At 40.1% G+C, this 20,671-nt stretch overlaps 1 protein-coding gene and 1 long non-coding RNA gene across 17 annotated transcripts in view; one reads left to right on the forward strand and one right to left on the reverse strand.

Moving 5' to 3' along the window:
• Nucleotides 1-1,235: 1,235 nt before the first annotated feature.
• The window catches only part of LOC115076646, a 47,209-nt gene continuing 27,773 nt past the window's right edge, over nt 1,236-20,671 (forward strand). The window contains exons 1-2 of the long non-coding RNA XR_003852822.1: nt 1,236-1,491; nt 3,291-3,432. This is a non-coding gene — a long non-coding RNA (uncharacterized LOC115076646). The remainder of the gene's footprint in view (nt 1,492-3,290; nt 3,433-20,671) is intronic.
• Nucleotides 7,893-20,671, reverse strand: part of ZBTB20 (zinc finger and BTB domain containing 20) — a 1,517,062-nt gene continuing 1,504,283 nt past the window's right edge. For 15 of the 16 annotated variants that reach the window (XM_029578313.1, XM_029578309.1, XM_029578314.1 and 12 more), the window contains one exon: nt 7,893-11,501. In XM_029578313.1, the coding sequence (XP_029434173.1) occupies nt 11,068-11,501 (434 nt within the window). In that variant the 3' untranslated portion in view covers nt 7,893-11,067. The remainder of the gene's footprint in view (nt 11,502-20,671) is intronic. The other variant, XR_003852820.1, reaches the window with a different exon arrangement.

A 20,671-nucleotide genomic window follows, 5' to 3' on the forward strand; every position in this document is an offset into this window, starting at 1 on the left:
AAGTATCTTCACTTGGAAAATTTTGATATTACTTAATACTGCTGAGGATTCTTTTAAAAATTTACCTTTTCTTAATCTTTTTCTTTTTTTTTCCTAAAGGCAGATTTTTTTTTTGTTTCATTAAAGAAGCTGGAAGAAATGGGCAATCCTGCAGCGGACAGTCAGCATATTAATGGGGAAAAAGTCAGTACTAGACCAAGTGACAATAATACAAGACTCAAGGTAACTGCAGCAGGCTGACGCAAGGTGATAGAAACAAATTATTTATTGTATTTATCAACTCTTAATTGTAGGCAGATTTCAAAAGATAAAATGATTATACTGCATATGTATGTATACTTAGGTATATATAAATTATTACACATGATGTTCATCTTCTATGTATTTCTGAAATACTGCCCTGTAGCGAATTGTACGCGAGTCAGTCTAGTTTCACTGTATCAACTGTTTTACACGTCTTCATTTAGAAATCCTATGTTCTTCATTATTTCGCAACTTGTTACAAACCCTTCCCACCCCAACCTACCCTAAATATGATTGCTGTCTTTTGAATACAGAAACAAAAATAAATAGCTATCACTACTGTATTATTTTCTTTTTTTTTTTTAAGTTAAAAGCTAGGGTGTTTTTTTTTTAGACCAGGAAACAAATGCCCTTTTAAAAAAAAATTCTATCTCGTGCCCACCTTTAAAATATAGAAACAAAATGAACAGCACATTACAATGCAGGATATTCAAATATGGCAGCAACAGATCTGCCACTAGTGGTAGGACACCTAACACAGGTGAGGAACCGAATAATGAGCCACTGTGCAATGCTGTTATAAAAGTCCTTCTGACGATCTCCTCTAGATGTGGTAAACTTTGCCTAATGCTAAAAAGCCATGCAGGAGGTGAGTCAAGAGCGGTTTCGGTGACCATGGATAAAATTTACTGGAAGCGGCTTACAAATGGGATGAAAAATTTTGTGAATTAAGAAACTATGAATATAAACATAGGGGTCTGCATTATGTACACTTAGAGCCTGCTTTGGGTGGTGGTAGGGGTATTGGGTGGGCAATCGGAGCAAATGCTCGGGGGCTGTAGTGCCACAAGAGCCCCCCCCTATCAACGCTGAGTAAGGTCACTAAGGCAGTGCTTCAGGATGCTTGGCACTGGCTGGGTCCACTCTTAGGTTCTGTCCTAGTGTATCTAAAGCTGACCTTGTGCACACATAGATAAACAGATATACAGGCACACATACATGCGAAAGTAAAATGATTTGTAAAAAATGACTTCTTATTGTTTGCTTAAATTCCTAACAATCAGATTAAATTGAAATTTGGATAAAGAGGATAATGGACTCCAAAATTAGAATCTGTGTCTACACTTGTTGTCCTGTAAAGAAACTGACATTGGAGCAGATACAAGAAGTCACTCTCAATATCATCATACAGTATGCTGTTAGTCCTGATGTATGAATAGGAACAGTAAAGGAACGGAGAACAAACAGGTAGTAAATCATTATAATCATTTAGACTGTATCCCGTTATTTAAGAAAAAAATCTTTCTATATTGGATCCATTCCAAACTGGATAGCAGGGTGCAGAAATCATCCACTATAAAAGCTAGGGCTTTGGGTTTTACCATCTCTGTCCTTCGTATCAGGGTTCAATGACAAGGCATAAGGAGACAAAAGTATATATTTTTAGAGAGGCTGATAAAAGGAAGAAAGATATCAGATATCTATTCAAAGATGTATTTTATAATTGAAAACATTTTTTTTCGGTTGGGGGGGATTATCAGGTTCCTCCTGCTGCTTTGGACTTCCAGCTCAAATTGGAAAGGGGGGTGTGGGGAGGTTGGGATTCAACACCATGAGCTTTCATTTGGCAGTACCTGGAGATTTTTCCTCCTATTTTATATCCCCCTCTTAACTCATCTCTGACACTGCAGAGATAGTCTTTGGCCAGGAACCACACACCAGGGATCCTTCTGGAACCTTGCGATCTTGGGCTCTAAATCCAACCACTAGATGTTGCCATGGCCTAAGGAATTTCCCTTCCTCCCTCCCTCTACGGCATCCTCGGCTCTGGCCGCCCTTGGGAGCAAAAAACCCAATCCAGGCATCAAATAAGGTGCTCCACCCGGTACTGCACATCACTGCCACTGAATCACATTTTCAAGGCTTTTTGAATAGAACATTTGACAGATGAATAATGTTAACAATACAGAAGAGAACAAGGTTCTAAACTAGCCCGTACCTTGTTCTTGAAGCTAAAAGTAATTTCATAGTTACAGTAAGGTCTTGTGAGAAGGGAGAAAAAAATATCGCTATTTCCTATTAGTCAAGCAATACTGGCCCTTTCCTCTCTGTTAGTTGTATTTTTATGGTTTACTTACTCCAGGTCTATAACACAGTCATCAGTACGAAAAGGACTATATTGCATTTCATACACAGGAATGTCTAGATTTGTGTATCTCACAGAAATATGAACTGCACCATTGGAGGGCTTTCAGTTTTAAGGCAGTAATCTTATATAAGGCTGCAATGTAATTGCTCTTTCCAGCAAAATGCTATCAGTGGTCACACCATTTCTTGCCTCTCGAATCACAGTGCTTGGTTTCTCTGACCCCACCCCTTTATAGAAAGCTCCTTGACTCCATCCTGTGTGTTTTTTGCCCCTAGATAGGCATCCCTGTGTCACCAAAGAGAAGCTGTACCTAATTTTTTACACGGGACAGTTACATTTCCTTTTCTAGTTAAGCAAACTGAATTGTTGGGAGAGGGAAGAAAAGTAGGGTGGGGGAGGGGAGATGGGATAAAAGGTTGAAGAAAACACTGATGTAATCAGTACTGGGAAAATATATTTGTTTCAGAGTTCTAAAAGCCAAGTCAAATGCTACTCATATCTATTTTATTTTCTAAATAAAATCACTCTCTTTTTATACTTACACTTGCTGCTTATTGAAACTGGATTGCTCAGCTCTGGATCCGTTAACTCTGCTCATGGCATCATCAGATAATCATTAGCCCACTGTTTGATGATATCATGGGCAAAGAAAACAAGGCTTGATTTAAACAATCCATTTTGACTGAGTACTAAGTAGCCATGGGGATAAAAAAGTGCTTGTATATACTCATGTAAGCAAATTTGGAAATCATAATGCAGGCTTATGAACAGAGCCCCATACTGTTTTCCTAAGGAACTTTTAGCATCGAGGCAACACTTCTAAAATGTTTCACTTTAGAATACTGACATAGCATTCTTATTTCCTGATTTCGTTATTGAAATTGTTCTTTATCTGCAGGCACATAAATACTTTATCGGCCCTTTGGGTTCTAAGGAAACTGAGCCGACTTTAAAGAGAAGAGATGAAAGAGGCGTCGGGAGCTGCCTTATTTGTAAGACAAGGTGTGTCTAGATGTTCGCTGCAAGTGCTGAACACTCTGGTAGGTGCTGCATTGCGTTTGGCATGCCATCTGGCTAACATTGTCTGCTTTGTATTCAGTTTGTTCAGTTTCCAGTTCATATGTTCTTGCTATTAAACATAGCACCTCAAAAGCATACGTGTAGCCGCCTCTGTGAGAATGGCCTCGCTGCTTTTCCAGGACTTGCACGCTGCACCACAATTTCTGCTAGGGATGGAGAAGTGGAAGTGGGTTGGGAAATCAGATTATTACTATTATTACCCAATCACAACTGGATAACCTGAGGCACCGGGAAGATAAGGAGATTTTACCCAAGGACTCATGAGGAGTTACCGCCTAAGCCAAAAATAATGGCTCTTAGTTGATGCTAAACAGCTAAAGCAAAGTTATTCCTTACTGAATACCAATTTAGATAAAATAAGCCTCTCTCTTACTCCACTCAGGACAACTCCAGATATTTTACCCATTCTCATACTGAGAAACATCATGGGTTATCTTACAAGATTTCATTACTGTGAGACTGTGCTAGCAAAAGTTACGTATTTCAGTGCCCTGAGTTACAGTAGCATTTTTTTTCCTCTTCAAAGGGATATGGCAGTGAGCTCTGTAAATTAATTTGCATCATAGAGAAAATGGTTTCATATATTATGTTGTGTCCCGACCCCTACCCCTCCACTGCTAACAGCTATAAAATTTATTAGGTCAAAGTAATACTGGTGTCTGCTTTCCTTTAGGTGGTTAGGATTTGTCCCATAAGCTAACATTTTGAAAATATTCCTTGGAAAAGGAACTGCTCATTCTAGGTTCTATAATCACATTAAAATGCTTCCTCTGGAAGTCTGGTTCTGTCAGGGGTTTAGTGATCTATAGCTCAGTTGTCTGAATAAGGCTGGTTAAACAAAGTACCCCTGGTATCTCTGCCCTTTCCATGTAGCATCACAACTGTTGGACAATAAATCAGAAAAGCAAATTAGAAAGAGAAGACTGGAAGATTGGAAGCAGGCAAACTGTTATGGGATGTCCTGCCAAATTTCTTTCAGTTCCATTTATCTCATGTCTAAACTCAAGTTATTTATTTATTTATTTTTTTGCATTGTTTACCTTCTCAGTCTCAAAGGACTTCCACAGGTAAGCAACGAGTGAGGTATAATCAGGCAGCATATAAACACTTGCCAACATGCTGACACATTCAAGCGAGGAAAGGAAGTAGAAATTAATAAAAGCAAGCAATTTAAACAGGATAATGGGGCTGATGGCCTGGGAATTTTAGGGCTCTGTGCGGGTAAAAGTCTGCACGTAACCTGATTTCATGCACGCTTTTATATGCATCAGGAAGACGTACTTGGGGCTTCCGTGCATACTTTTGCCTTTTAAACTTACGCTTGTATGTTCGCTAGCGCAAGTCATGCCCTTGATGGAGCGGGTGTAACTGTTTTCAGGTGATTTTTTTGTGCATACCGGCCTGCTGGCATGGTAGATTGATAAAGTGAACTTATGCACAGAAGTTTGCTTGGAAAATTAAAGTCTGGGCGTAAAAGATTCACGCAGATTTTACCCCAACCCGCACGGTTATAAAATTACCCGCCCTATATTTGACAGGGTATTAGCTCTTCACTAACAGAAGAAATTATTTGAACTATGAAGTTTTGGGACAAATTTGTCAACAGAAAACCTTGAATCTTCTTATTTTGGTAAGAAAAAAGTGCCTCAGTTTATTAAAATAAATAAATCATTAGCAGTCCCTGGATTAGGGTTTCTGCAACACTTTGCTTAAGCTTTTTCTATAAAGGAATAAACAACCACCTTGTTTGTTGCTTTTTCATTGGGGTATATGGGTATGAAGAGGACATTGACCTTGACTAATTGCTAGCACACATTCTGGAACATAGATAACATTTCTTCTGATGACTCTATGGACCTACTTCACAGGGAGATTGCATCTTCCTAAGAAATAATTACTGAGGTCTATGTATCGAAACAAAACCCCCTATCATTCCATTTCTGGGTGCAAGGGTCTTAACATGCGCTTCCATCATCCAAAGCTTGCAGCATCTACACACTAATCTGCAGCCCTATGACTATAAAGCACTGCCATACAGAAAAACGTTCAAGAATAACAGAACTGGCCAACACTGAAGGCACAGGAACATACCACAGGATCAAACTTATGTCTTAACTAGGCAATGATATTGATACCAACATTTCATTGGAAATGGAAGAGGTACCAAAAAGTTGGAGATCACAAGACAAATCAATCATAAATATTCCGAAAATCTGCACAGCCAGTTCAGAAGAAACTGGTAGAAATTAGATTGTTCTGGCTTACAGGACAACCAGCATTCTGCCAGTACATGTGCACTACGTAACTCTTAGGTTACTACTTAAGGTATTTGTGCCACTGATCTTACTGGGTCTTATGTATCGCTCTGAATTTTGTCCTCATTTTTATAGTCACAAATTAATAAAGTTGACACTCAGGGAGCTGGCAAACAATGAGAAACAGCAGTTGTATAATCAGCAGGTCTCTAGTCTATTATGGTTTCTATTTTCCAAAATCTTTCTAAAGAATCTTCAGTAGTAGATAAAGTGACCAACTGAACGTCTGCCAGCAACAGACAACCACAGCTCCCCCCAAAGATCAGATACAGACAGCCTTTCGGATACACGAACATACCCTTTTCTAATCTTTCCTAGTATGGGTGTGTGGATGTATGTGGACAACAAGTTACTCAGAATCAGATAATATAGTAACACAGTAAATGAGAGCAGATAAGGACTCAAATGATCCATCCATTTGCTGTTCTAATCATTTTCACTTTTCTTATAATGCCCATATCAAAAACATCCAAAACAGGCTAGCTGTGACAAAGTTGTAATTTGTAATCTGATATAATATTTTGTTATCCTCTGTCCTACACGATGTAGTTTGCTGAATGCAAAAGCTGAAAGTTATAGCTTACTGCTGTTAACTATTTATCTTAATATTACTTCTACTATTAACTGATTAACTATATGGATCCAGATTATCCTTGGTAGTAGTGATGTCTGCAAATTTTAATACATAAAAGACAAAAATGATATTACCATTCAATATTTTAGCAGACCAATTAATGCTCTGAGAGAAGCGATAGTGACTTACAGTGAAGAATCATCATCAGGCAGGCATGGGGGGGGGGGGGGGGCACTATTTCCTCCTGACGGACTGACTGTTTTTGTTGTGGGATAGGAATGGCAGCCAATATATTCTTTAGGAAAAAGGAAAGGAAGGTATAATGAGGACCTCATATTTACTTGAGCTATGGTAGCAAACTAGTGCTCTTTTTGAGAGCAATAATATATACATATTAAGCCACGGGATGTTGATTTAGTCTGGTAGGCAGTTTGCTGCAAATTACTTTATATATCCAGCACACAGGTACGTGTCTTGGAAGGGAATATATTAGTCAATGGACAGGCTGCTATGTCTGAAATTATTTTATTTACAATTTTTTCCAAACACTTCACCTGGAAGACATGAGGGAGCTATGAATTTGTCTTTTCCTCATACTTAAGTCTCACTTTTTTTATACATTTGGTTTTCCCCACATGAGATGCAGGGCTTTACAAAGGTCACAATTCCCATAATGCAGGTGGCATGTTCTTTCTACTGGCTGCTTCTCTTATGGTTTTACACTGGCAATACTGTTTTAGATTCCATGCTTGGGAAAAAATGAAATCGTATTTGTTTTTAAATAGATTTCTAACATCCCTTCCACTTTTTCATAAATGGAATAAAAGCTGAGTTCATCCTTCCCATATACCAATAAAGAGGTTTGCAATTGACATTTTAAAGATAAGGGGGGGGGGGGGGTGGTAAGGGAGGAGGGTTGATTTTACAACCCTTTAAATTGTGCATCTGTTGGCTAAACTTTCCTTCGGGTTGTTCTCCTCTGGGATGTAGGAAAACCTGGGCCCATATTCTGATCTGTAGGTCACTGCAGACAACTCTGCCACTCCGCTTTCTTAAAAATGATTCTGCCCTTCAGTAAGTCAGTTTGACATTTTTGCAGTTATTTGGTAGTTTTTATTGTAACTGCTAAAGTGCATTACTGCAAACCTTAAGGTGTGTTAAACACGTTAAACCACATGTTAATGCTTCAACACTTAAGAGGTAATTTTTAATGGAATGTACTTGCTTACATCTGGGTTTTACATGTGTAAATGCATTTTATGCACGTAAGCGGGCTTTTGAAAATTGCTACAATGGTATGTTACATTTACGCGCACAACTCCTTTTGAAAATTACCTCCTCAATGTACTTTTTGTCTGTTAGTCTGCATTAACCTGGATGGAACATGGCCTAGAACAAAAAATTTAAATGAGCTAATTCAATGCAAATATTTGCTAATCAGCTCATTTTAAAACTACCACAGGTTAGCACAATTTATTTTAAAGCACCTGGGTTAATGCTGCCGTTAATGCTAAAAATTAAGTGGTGTAAATGCAAAGCCTCCTTTTAAGGCTTGATGCATTAAAGGCTTTCCTTTTTTTTTTGCTACATTGTATGATAACTGCACTGCTAATGCATTCATTAAAATCAATGCACCTACTGATTTTAACAGCCAATTCTAACATATATATCAGTATGCAGACCTTGTAGAAAAGAAATGACAGTAAAATAGGACATTTATTCTACAGTCTATTGTATTAGGGATTTCCCAGTGGTCGCAGGAAACAAATCCAGCTTCCTTTTTTCTCATATTGAAATATTTTATATTGTCATTTCTATAATATAATAATTTCTAGTAGCTGTGAAAATATCAGCACTAAACGTGGTTTCCTGGGTTATATGCAATGACAAGAGTGTGTGTTTACAGACGACACACAGCTCACAGCACTAATCATTCATGGACAAAAAGTAAGAATTCTGGAACAGCAGCAAAATAAGATATTTGCTATGAAAGAATCCCTCATGCTAAATCCTCAATTATTTAAACACAGCTTTATGGAAACAAGCTACTAAAGAATCTTGAAATTTTAACCATTTGAAAAATAGGGATTTTCCATTCTACTTTTATTTTAATGCAATGGTTTGCTGAATCCTTCCAGATCGTAATTCTTCATTAATTGAAAAGCAAACAATCTCTTTCCCTTGTGTCTGATTTTATCTGCTTAGCAACACTACTATAATGGGCATTTCTCATATTTTCCAAGTTGCACCCCAGACCTAAATTAGAGTTGCAGAGCTCTTTTCAGATGGGAAATCGCAAGCCAGGACTCTTTCATACACTGTACAATAAGGCTAGCGGAATTTATGGTTTCAAGTAAGGAAAAAGCTGTTCTGGTCTACATATTTAACTGGAGAAATTCCCAAGCAGTTTTACTGGAAGACTGCCAAAAAGGGGTGGGGGGGGGGGGGGGAGAGAAAAGGGGAAAGGCAGAACAAATGCTACAAACCAAGAGTTGTTACAGTGGACATCATTAAGCTGGAAGGTGAGGATACAGAGAACAATTTAAGACTGGAAGGATGACTAGGAGATCAATGCAACAATAGATCCTGTCTCATTGGCTATAAATTGTAAGATTCACTTATTTAGAAGAACCACAGTTAAGGGGATGGGGTGAGTGCAATTTTTACTCTTACAAAACAGCAAACAGAAATCCAGCATTCTGATTAGAGGACCACATTTCTTGAGCATTCGTGTTATGAACTGAATATCGTTCCCTCAAAACTCAAGGTCTCCCTCTAGATTCTGCTTCTGAAATACCTTGTCTTGATTTTTATGCTTCCAAAGAGCTATTCTGCAAATGCAATAAGCCACTTCTCGGGTTGGGCTCAGTATTTCTCCACACCATGCCTCACAGCGGATCTGGGATGTGCATCGTAGGACTTCTCTGTTTGTACACCCCATGGTGGCTTATTGCTTACTTGTCCAGTGTCCACAAAATGAAAAAGAAAATATGATTTTACAATTTTTTTTTACTAAGACCTCTGGCAATGTCCTACTTATAAGAAAAAAAATAAATACAAAGGAAGTGTACTGCAAAATCTTTAAAAGGCCTGATAAACTCTCTCTTGGGAAAAAAAACAGAAGACAGATTAAAGATGGAATAACAAAAGGAAATATTTCAATAAAGCTAAAAACATAACCAAAAAAATCAGAAAAAATAATTATCAATATGTCAAAGCAGCAGTTAAAGAGACAGCAGAGGCAGCAGTGCCATGTCTGCACCACTCATCTTCCCCAAATAAACTATAATTTAAAAAAAAAACATAAAAAAAAGTAAAAAGAGAGAAACAAAAGAACATCCTTCCTGTCTCTTAAAGAGAAATTCTGAAGTCACGTTTTTCTCTCTGCTTTGGAAGCGGGTTTTGCTAACCTTAACAGTCTTTAAAAAAACCAAAACAAAACAAGAAAGAGTAGAATTTATTAGTGGCAGTGCGAGCTAAACAAAGAAAAAATTACGTGGAACAAGCTGTTTTTTCTGCTTCTTTTTCTTTTTTTTTTTTTAAACAAATACTGTCGCAAATATATTTTTTTAAATCTAATGTTCCATGTGTTAATGTCACAATTGCCCCGCTATAAAATTTTAGATTAAAATATTCCAAGCACTCTCATTTTTGTCTCTTACACCCCCCCCCCCCACGCACCCATCCTTCTCTTTATTTTCATCCATAAAAGTACAAATCTAATGCAGCAATTTAATTTTAGGTTTTCAATTTTCTTTTTTGCAATAATGTGGGGAAAAAATCAATAAAAAGAATGCTCTCCTGTACCTATAACAGTAGGTGTAAATCGCTGATGCGTTGATTTCATACATCTTTCTTGCTTTTGTGTTCCGTGAAAGTCCCTCTCCTTGATTGTGCCGAGGTCTTCTGCTCGACATAGATGATGAATAAATACATAAGGTCATTCCTGAAGCCATTCCCTGTTTTTTTCTGTCTTCTCTTGAAAGAAAGGGAAGGGGAGGGAAGGAATTGTGAGAAAGGGGATAGGGGAGCAAGGGATGAAGCAGAGCCAAGGGGAGAGGGACCCTTGGTTCTGCTTTACACATCCATCAAGGACTCCACCCTATCTAAGTCACACTCACTTCCCCAGGACCTCACCAAACTCTTGTGTGAAACTGAACAATGAAGTGAATCCCGGCATAGGCCAGTGGTCTAGTTTAAGCCAGATGTGAGATTCCAAAGTTGTTTTTTTTTGTTTTTTTTACTGGATACTGTGAAGTCCAAGCGGTCAGATTTGTGAAAATGTCCATCAAAAACACTGCAAGCGGTGTAATCAGAGACAGTAGGCCTTTTTTTTATATTCATTATATTAATTTCTTTTTTTGTAGTGCTCTACATAAGTGAAAAATGTTTTTGCTTTTTTTGTAATTTTTAAAATTTGTAGTTTTTTTTTTTTTTTTTTTGTAAAGAAGGGTTGTATTTAGAGGCCAGTAGCTCGAGATCCAACCAGTGGATCCCTTGAAGCACTACCAAGCCTTAAGGCCACCATCCGAGGGAGGCTGGGAAAAATATATATACTCACCCAGCCTCCGGAAATGTAATGTACCAGCAGGCAATACAGTTCTTCATGTAGTACAAAACAAAACAAAAAAAGAAACAAAATAATTCTTTAATCTAGTGCCATAGCTTTTTTTGTTTGTTTGTTTGTTCATAAGAAAGAGAGATACTTATCCATCTGACACATGCATCCTCATATGGTCGTTGAACTGCTCGATTTGGTCAAACTTAGCTGGACAGACGGAGCAGACGTAAGTGGTCCCCTCAGTGCAGGTGACTACCGCGTTGGTGGGGCCAACTCTAGTGCCAGTGCTGGGGCCGGTGGCCGGACTGCTAGCGGTGCCATTGCTGGTGCTGTGCAGAGCCACGTGTCTCTCCAGCAGGGTCTTGTGAGAGAACTTCTTCTTACAGATGTAGCATTCGTAGGACTTCTCACCCCGGTGCAGGCGCATGTGCACATTGAGGGAACTCTTCTGGGTGAAGCGCTTGTTGCAGATGCTGCACTGGTAAGCCCTCACGCCCGTGTGTGTCACCATGTGTTTGATTAGGTAATCCTTCAAGGAGAAAGAGCGCCAGCAGATACTGCACTGGTGTGGTTTCTCACCTGTGTGCATTGTAAGAGAGAGAAAAAATAAAAGAACAAAATGAAAATTAAACTGAACAACAGAATATGCTTTTAAAAGCTCCATCAGAAAAATTGGCTAAGAGGGATTCAACTTATGCCCCATATTTTAACTGCAGTCTTTCCAGGAAGGTATTTATGGCTATTTGCATTCTTCTGGGCTGGTCTGTGGTCTGGCCATTAACAGTTGTAGAAATGGAAGGATAAGTAAAAATGGATGGAAGCACAAAAAAAAGAAACCCCAAAGAAGGATGGTAGAGGAGGGAAAGAATGGTACAGACAGAATAGAGAAGAGGAGGTAGAAAAGCATGGTAAAGGCATAGGTACGATAAAGTGGATGCGAAAACAGGAGATGGAAATAGCATTAAATAGAAGAAAAGTAGAAGGAGAGCAATTAAGGCAGAGGAAATTGGTGATAGAAGAAAGGCATAGTTGAGAAAACAGAAGGATGTATAAAAATTGGGAAGGGAAACCTACTCTACAGGAAAGGGTCTGGCAGAAGTGTTAGGGCCAAGAGAGTGCTGTGATTAGGCATTTTAGTGTACAAGGCAGGCAAGCGTATTTGCTTCTCCTATCTCTACCCATATTACCATTCCTCTCGTTCCCCCTCCTCCCTGATTCTCATTTCCTTTCTCACTTCTCCCCCTCCACCCCAGATGGAAGGAGGAGAGCAGCACTCTACCTGGCTTTTCTTCTGCTGCCATCCCACACTTACATTTTAGTCATTTTTCCGCCCCAGAGGGCTTTGTACCCTGGACAACCAGCCCTCTTGCCCACTCCTAGTTCCAGGCCTGGGGCAGGTGAAGTAGAAGTGAGTGGTATGATACAGACTTCTGAAAAGCTGAAGAGTTTTATAGAAATCCATGGGCAGCTCCATATAAAGCAATAGATTTTCCTGCATTTTATTAATCTATGCTGTATAATTAGATGTTGTGGAAGTAAAGAAGGAAACCATGATAAAAGGAAGACATGGAAAAAGTAGAAATGAGTGAAGTCAGAAGGGAAGTATAAAAATGAAAGGGATATGGGAGTGGGAGATCGATAATGATCAACCAACCAACTTTCATGTGTTATTTCATTAAGTGTCATATTCAATAAAAATTGGACATTTATGCCACGTGACATAAGTTTATCCGAAATGGTTATCACATGACCCATTTTCTTCAACTTTACATGAATTTTTTAATACACTAAAAAAAACCAAAAAACCTGCTACAAAGCGTTTTATAGCAGTATCAGAGAAAAGTACAGTGGGAGAAATGCTATGGCAAGGCAGTGAGGCACAAAGCATTGTTGCTTAAAATTACACACCTCAGATCTGTGACAAGTGACTTAAGGCCACCAAGGACTAAATCAGTCCTCAAGCATCTGAAGAATAATTTCCGAATGAAAATACTATTACAGTGGAGGAATGGGGCTGTGGAGCTAAAAATTCTTTAACACTAAATTCTTGTTTAAAGATTAGAAATTAAAACATTCAATAAATGAACAAACTACACAGAATTTAAATTGCTTTGTCTACATCATTTCTTTCTCCATAGTTCGGCAAACCTTTAGAAAACAAAACCTATGGTAAAACTAATATTAGAGACATAAGACCTATGATTTCACATTACAAAATGGTGGCACTCCAACAACAGTAATAGGATTAGTCATCAGCCAACCAGATTACTTGATATCATCATTCTATTGTACAACTCAGGTTGACCACAATAGTTAATTAGTATTTACTATGTACACCATCCAGACTCTAAGGCGATGGATTTTTTGCATGTAAAACAGTATTTGTGCACATAACTATGACAAGATATACAATCAAAATCATATCAAATCCCCACCAAAACAAATGAATGAAGCAAAATGAACATTTTTTTTATATCGAAATGAACAAATGAAACACATTTTTGTGTGTACACATTGCTATCATTTTCACAGTTGAGAAAACTGAAGCATTGTGATCTGACAAACATACGACAAGGCATTAAAATCTTTGGATGCACAATCACAAAACAACATTAAACGTTGTTTTGCCAATACTTGATGCCACCACAGTGTGCGCTAGCTTTACTGAAATATTGACAGACAAATAAGCATATAGTTAAAAATGGATTACAGTAAAAAGATTCTATAATTTCAAAGCAAAACTCATAGGCTACTTAAATATAAACTTAGGGCACTTTTTTCGATACAACAACACACTTTGCTTTAAGGATGTATGTGTTTTTCAGTTGCTAAAGGAACAAGATCAAAAGCACCAAAGTTGGCCATCTGTTGTATTTGTGGACCCTTGGGCCAAGGCAGGATTGGTGCTACCTGCAGGAAGGAGCCCTGCAGGTTCTCACTATCAGCAGGTGGACCCAGAAGAGGCAGCGACCCAGTGAGAACTTTGCCTATACCAGCCCTCTTTCTCCACGGGTTCAGCCTTTGAGTGCTGGGACTGGCAGGTGGGGTCTCTGTTGATAGCAGAAGAGAAAGTCCTAGGGTTGCTTGGATCATAGGCAGGTGGAGGTCAGGCGAGTCCAAGGTCCGGGCAAAGGTCAGAGGTAGGCAGCGGTCAGGCGTATCCATGATCAGGCCGTGGTTAGAGGCAGGCAGTGGTCAGGTACATCCAGGATCAGGCAGAGGTTAAAACCAGGGAATCCATCTGAGATGAGAGGAGGGAATGATAGGCAGGTCAGGTAGGTGAGGAGAAAACAGGCATGCAACGAGGAAGAAGCTGAAGAACTGAAGACAAGGATACTGTTGGCAACATGCTCTACTGAGGAGCATATGGACCTGTTGCTGAGTTTGTAAGAGAATGCCTGCGGCAGCCTTTTATAGGACTGGAGGAATATCATCTAGCGCTATCAGGGATTTCCTGCCACTGGCCCTTTAAATGGGGGCGTGCTGGCCACATGCGCACTTAAGGGAAAGGTGCATCAAAATGGTCAGGTGGTATCCTTCTGATTGTGAAGCGGCAGCATCCAGCAGCGTCCTGTGGCATCCAGCTGCAACAAGAGTGCGGGGTTCAGCCATGCGGAGGGCCGGAGTCTGCAGGCCACGATGGAAGAGAAGAGAGGTAGTCCAAGCAGAGATGTGAATGCGGACTGCCAAAAGCAACAGTACCCCCCCTCTTCCTAGGGTACTGTTGATGGAAGATCTTCAAGACTTTAGTATCTAGTATGTTGGCTGATGGTACCTAAGTGTTTTCTTTTGGCTCATAGTTTTTCCGTGAGATTAGGTATTCAACCTTTTTCGCTCTCTGGCGGAATCCAGGATTTCTTGGGCTTCGTAAATGTCATCTCTGTTGGCGGCAATTTATTGAGGTTCAGGCAGGACTCTGGAGGGGCAGGAGTGCACCACTGGTTTAAGCACGTGGAATACGTTATGAATTTTTAGTGTGTGTGGTAATTTTAGCTGATATGTGACAGACCCAATTGTTGGAGCACAGGGAATGGTCCAATAAAGCGTAGGGTGAGGAGCATGGAGGGAAGTCACAAACGCAAGTGCCGGGTACTCAGCCATACCCTTTTTCCCAGTTTAAACTGAGGGGCTGGTCTCCGGGAATCTGTTTTCTTTGCTCAGGAGGCAGCTTTCTCAATCAAATGATTGGTCTGTTCCCATGGTTCATGCGATTCCTGGGTGGAAAGCCGAGCTGTTGGAAAAGATACCATCACAGGCAGTGGCAGGGGAGGTAACAGTTGTTTCTCATAGATCAGTTGAAAGGGTAAAGAAGCGGTAGCGGCCCTGATGTGATTATTATGTGAGAACTCTGCCCACAGCAAGAGGGTGGTCCAATTATGCTGGCACTTTTTGACATAGGAGCAAAGGAAGGTCTTCAGAGTCCAGTTAGTACACTCTGCCTGTCCGTTACCTTGCGGGTGATAAGCAGAAGTGTAGTCTAGCGTAATGCCGAATTTTTTATAAAGAAGTGCCAGTATCTGGCAATAACTTGGACTCCATTATCTGAGAGTATGTGTTTGGGTAAACCATGTAGGTGGAAAACATGGAGGGTGAATAACCATGCTAACCCTGACACAGAAGGAAGGCCAGATAATGGGAAGAAGTGTGCCATCTTCAAAAATCAATCAATCAATCACCATCCAAATCACAGTGATGCCATTTGAGACTGGAAGGTCCATGATAAAGATTGTAAGCAAATGGGTCCAGAGTTTCCTGGGGGCTGGCAACAGCTGTAAAAGGCCCCAGGGTCAGCCATGCAGTGTTTTTTACTGTGTGCAAGTGGGACATGAGTCAACGTAAGCCTTGACATCTTGCTTCACTTGGGGCCACCAGTAATGTCATTGAAGCAATTCAAGGGTTCGTGCCCGCCCAGGGTGACCTGCAACACGGGGAGTCATGGGTCCATTTTAACATTTTCTCATGTAATCTGGAGGGTACGACCATCTTCCCTGGAGGGACAGTTACCAAAATGGCCAGAAGGTTCTTGGTGGGGTCAATGATGTGTCTGGGAGGTTCTGGAACATCCTCAGACAGATAGGAGTGAGAGAGGGCAGCTGATTCTTGAATGTTAGGCGATACCACATTTCGAAATTGAAACGAGCGAAGAATAAAGATCAATGGGCCTGTATAGTATTAAATTGCTGAGCTTCACGTAGACGTTCGAGGTTCTTTTGGTCTGTGTAGATTATAATACAGTGTTGAGCTCCTTCGAGTAGATGACACCAGCCCCCTCAACAACTAATATGACAGCCAAGAGCTCTCGATTTCCAATGCTGTAATTATGATCAGCAGGTGAGAAGTTTTTTGAAAAGAACATGGACAAAGTATGCTTTCTGGAGAGTGCCGATGACAGCCCCTATGCCGAGGGCAGAGGATACACTTCTAAGATGAAGGGTTGTGTAGGATCAGGGAGGTGCAGACAAGGCTCATTTGTGAAGGTATTCTTTAGCTTCTGATCTACCTCTAAAGCCTCAGGAGGCCAGTCTTTGGTATTGGCATCCTTACAGGTATGGGCAATAAGGGGGGCTGCCACAGAGGAGTAATTTGGGATAAACTGACCATAATAATTAGCAAATCCCAAGAATCTTTATAGAGCCCGGAGTCCCTTGGGACAGGGTCAGTCCCTGATGGTCTTTACCTTAGCAGGGTCCCTCTGGAATCCATCTTGTGAAACTATGTATCCCAGGAAGGGAAGCTCCTCTTGTTCAAAGAGACATTTTTCCAACTTGGTGTAGAGGTTGTTTTCTCGTAGACATTGCAAGATAATGCAGACGTCTCTAACTAGAGCTCAGAGTTTGGGAAAAGATCAATATGTTGTCTAGACATACGATCACACAGATATAGAGAAGGCTGTGAAAAATCTTGCTGATTATTTTCTGGAAAACTGTCAGGGCATTAAAAGCCTAAAAGGCATGACTAAGTATTTGTAATGTCCATTGCGAGTGTTAAATGTGGTTTTTGATTCGTCTCCAGCCTTGATCGAATAAGGTTATACGCATCCTGAAGTCCAGCTTGGTCAATATCTTGGTAGGTGGTTGACGAGTTCTATTGTGATGGCGTTCAGGCCACGATAGCCTATGCACGCCCTGAGGGATCAGTCTTTCTTTGCTGGGGAAGAAGAAGAGCAGATAAATCCATGCTCTAGATTTTCACCAATGTTGTCAGAAGAGGCCTTGGTCTCTGGAAGAGACAAGGGATAAACCCGTCTGCGCAGTGGCTGGGCTTATGGGATAAGTTCAAGGCCGCAATTGTACATGCAATGAGGTGGCAAGATCTCAGCTTTTTCTTTGAGACGACGTACTTGTACTCCACGTACTATGGAGGAAAATCAGGACGTAAGATAGCCACAGTCATAGAATGAGGAGGTTCTACAGGATCCATGGAGGAATCTGTGCAGCCATAGCCCCATCACGCAAGATGTAAGGTAGCCCAAGCGAAGTGTGGTTGATGTTGCTGGAGCCATGGTAACCCCAGGATAATGGGGTGGATGGCCCAAGAGATTATGTGCAGAGTGAGTTTTTCCAGATGCAGGAGACTGGTGCGTAAGGTCACGGGTGCCGTGGTCAGTGTAACTTGGCCTGGGTGGATATTACCAAGGGAGAAGTCATCTTGACCATGGGTATAAGGAGTTGATCAACAAACTCCTTCAAGATAACATTTCCTCCAGAGCCAGAATCCACAAAAACCTGCTTGGAGAAGTGTGTGGAACCACTAGCCGTGTGTGAGGTTAGTGGTGTCTGGATGCAACAGAGTGTGGTGTTCCGCTGCACAGGGGGCATGAGTCTGCAGGCTGCGTTGGAAGGGAAGGGAAGTGGTCCAGGTAGGGAGGTGAGTGTGGTGGTTCATGGGGCCAGCCTGTGACTGCCAAACGCAACATATCTAAATTCTTAAATAATGCACAGTTGTGTATGCATTTAATTCCATTATTTTAAACAATAATCTCCAATGGCCATGTTAAGCCTTCGGAATTTGGGGGTCAATTAAATGGGTATGACTGGCAACTTTGAAAATTAGCTGGTTAAAAAGCTTTCTTTTTAAATATTTTTCTCAAAAGGTGACCTAATTTAGCCAGAACAAAAAGGGGTGGCTCCAGATATGACCCTGGTTGCACTAATAGCAGGCCTGAATCTAACTGAATCTTCACTGGAGATTGAAAACACACTCAAAAAATTCAAACCTTCCTCCCACCCATCAGACCCAATACCAACAAATCTCCTCATCGCCATACCAAACACCATCTCAAAACCAATTGCAGAAATTATCAACACATCCCTTTCTCAAGGTTTAGTTCCTAACCAGTTAAAATTGGCAATACTGAAACCATTACTAAAGAAACCAAACGCCTGTCCTTCAGACCCTGCCAATTTTAGACCCATCGCAAACTTACCACTTATCGCTAAACTGATGGAAAAAATTGTCAACAAGCAACTATCAGATTATTTGGAAGATCATAACATTCTATCCCCAGCCCAATATGGATTCCGAAAACGCCTAAACACCGAATCTCTCTTACTATCTCTCACTGACACAATCCTCGTTAATCTGGAGAATAAACAATCTTACCTGCTTATTCTTCTGGATCTTTCCGCTGCATTTGATACGGTAAAACACTCCACTCTAATAGACCAACTAGCCAACATAGGGATCAAAGGCACAGCCCTTAGATGGTTCCAATCCTTCTTAAGCAACAGATTCTACAAAGTAAGAATAAACAACAAAGAATCGCATCCAATCTTATCAGAGCAAGGAGTCCCACAAGGATCATCACTCTCACCTACCCTATTCAATATCTACCTCCTCCCTCTCTGCCATCTACTCTCAAACCTTAAGCTCACCCATTACCTCTACGCAGACGACATACAAATCCTCCTTCCGATTACAGAATCCCTTCAAAAAACCATCACGTACTGGAACGAATGCCTACAGCCCATCAAAAACCTACTCTCAAGCCTCAACTTAGTATTGAATGCTAATAAAACCGAAATGCTCATTGTCTCCCAGGATCCACGCACAATCTCTTCCAGCCTTTCTCTACCAAACACAAACAACTCATTCTCATCTGACGTCAGAGACCTTGGAGCATGGCTTGATAATCATCTAAACCTAAAAAAGTTCGTAAACAATACCACAAAGGACTGCTTTTACAAACTGCAAGTCCTCAAAAAACTTAAACCCCTCCTTCACTTCTCTGACTTCAGGCTAGTACTACAATCCATCATTCTTTCTAAACTCGACTATTGCAACTCCTTGCTACTAGGTATACCCGCCAACACTATCAAACCATTACAGATGGTTCAGAATTCAGCGGCTAGAATTCTAACTAGCACCAACAAAAAAGATCATATCACCCCAATCCTCCGGAACTTACATTGGCTCCCCATTAAACAAAGGATACTCTATAAGGTACTCACTATCATCCACAAAGCGACAAATAAACTAGCTCCCATCTCATTAAGCTCTCAACTACAACCACACACCTCCTCCAGACCAATCAGAAGCGCATACAGAGGAACACTGCAGGCTCCACAAATTAAATCATCATTGAGCAAACGAGCACTATCTTCAGCAGGCCCTCACCAGTGGAATATGCTTCCCCCAGATCTTAGACTAGAACCCAGTCATCAAGAATTCAAAAAAAGATTGAAGACATTTCTCTTCCAACAAGCTTTCTCAGACGATTAATTTTACGGTGACGAACAGACTTCCCAATTCCTAAGTATCCTAATTACCCTAATTATGGACACTGCATCAAGTACTAATTTTAGAACCTGCTACTGGACAATTACCGTTGTGCTCAAAAATTTACTATATTTCATATATATATTTGGCATTGCTTATATTTATTGATACGTTAAACAGTTAAACTGTCTTTATAAAATATTATATTGCTTTATTTATTTCCAGTTAAACTATTATTACTTTATTTAGCACTATGTTAAATTGTCAATCAGTTATACTGTTCCATATGTTCCTCGGTTCCATGTAAAGCTCCGCTCTCTGTTGAGCAGTTCTTCGTTTTATGTAAACCGGATTGATTTGTAGTCCTTACAAGAACTTCGGTATATAAAAATTAAAAATAAATAAATAAATAAATAACTGGCCAAATTTTGTGCAGCTACATTTATGTGAATTTTCAGCTGAAAATGTAGCCGGTTAGGTTGCGCTGACAATTTCCCTAAAGATAATTACATTAATTAAAATTTATTGGTTATTTTATCCACTCAATGGCTTTTTGAAAACTGATCAACTTAGCACTGCTAATAAAAAAAAAAAACCTCACAGTTCAAAAGGGAAGTAAAGCTAAAATGTTTTCTCTAGGGAGGAAGGGTTCTCCCCCCCCCCCCTATATTTTACAAAAGAAATAGCAAATGCCCTAGGTGAACAATATTGTCATTTTAACAGATGACAAACATTTGTTCCATTCTGTAAATATAGCCTTTTATAAGTAAGCTACTGGATATGACAGGGTGTATACTTTTGGCAGGCATCAGCATGTCTTAGGTGCCCTCTATGGCAGCCCATTGAGAAGTACACCCTGGAAGTGCCTTATTGTAGTTAGAGGTACTTGATAAAAAGTCATTTCACAATCTTGGGATCCAGCCCATGTATTTAAACAGAGTAAAACTTCCAATGGCCAAATTATGGAGTAGTACTTTTTCCTGCCTTATTATAAGAAAAGAAAACAAGTGCAATTTTCAAAGTGTTTTTAA

Source organism: Rhinatrema bivittatum, chromosome 15 (genome assembly GCF_901001135.1).
Source record: "Rhinatrema bivittatum chromosome 15, aRhiBiv1.1, whole genome shotgun sequence".
Classification (NCBI taxonomy): Eukaryota; Metazoa; Chordata; class Amphibia; order Gymnophiona; family Rhinatrematidae; genus Rhinatrema; species Rhinatrema bivittatum.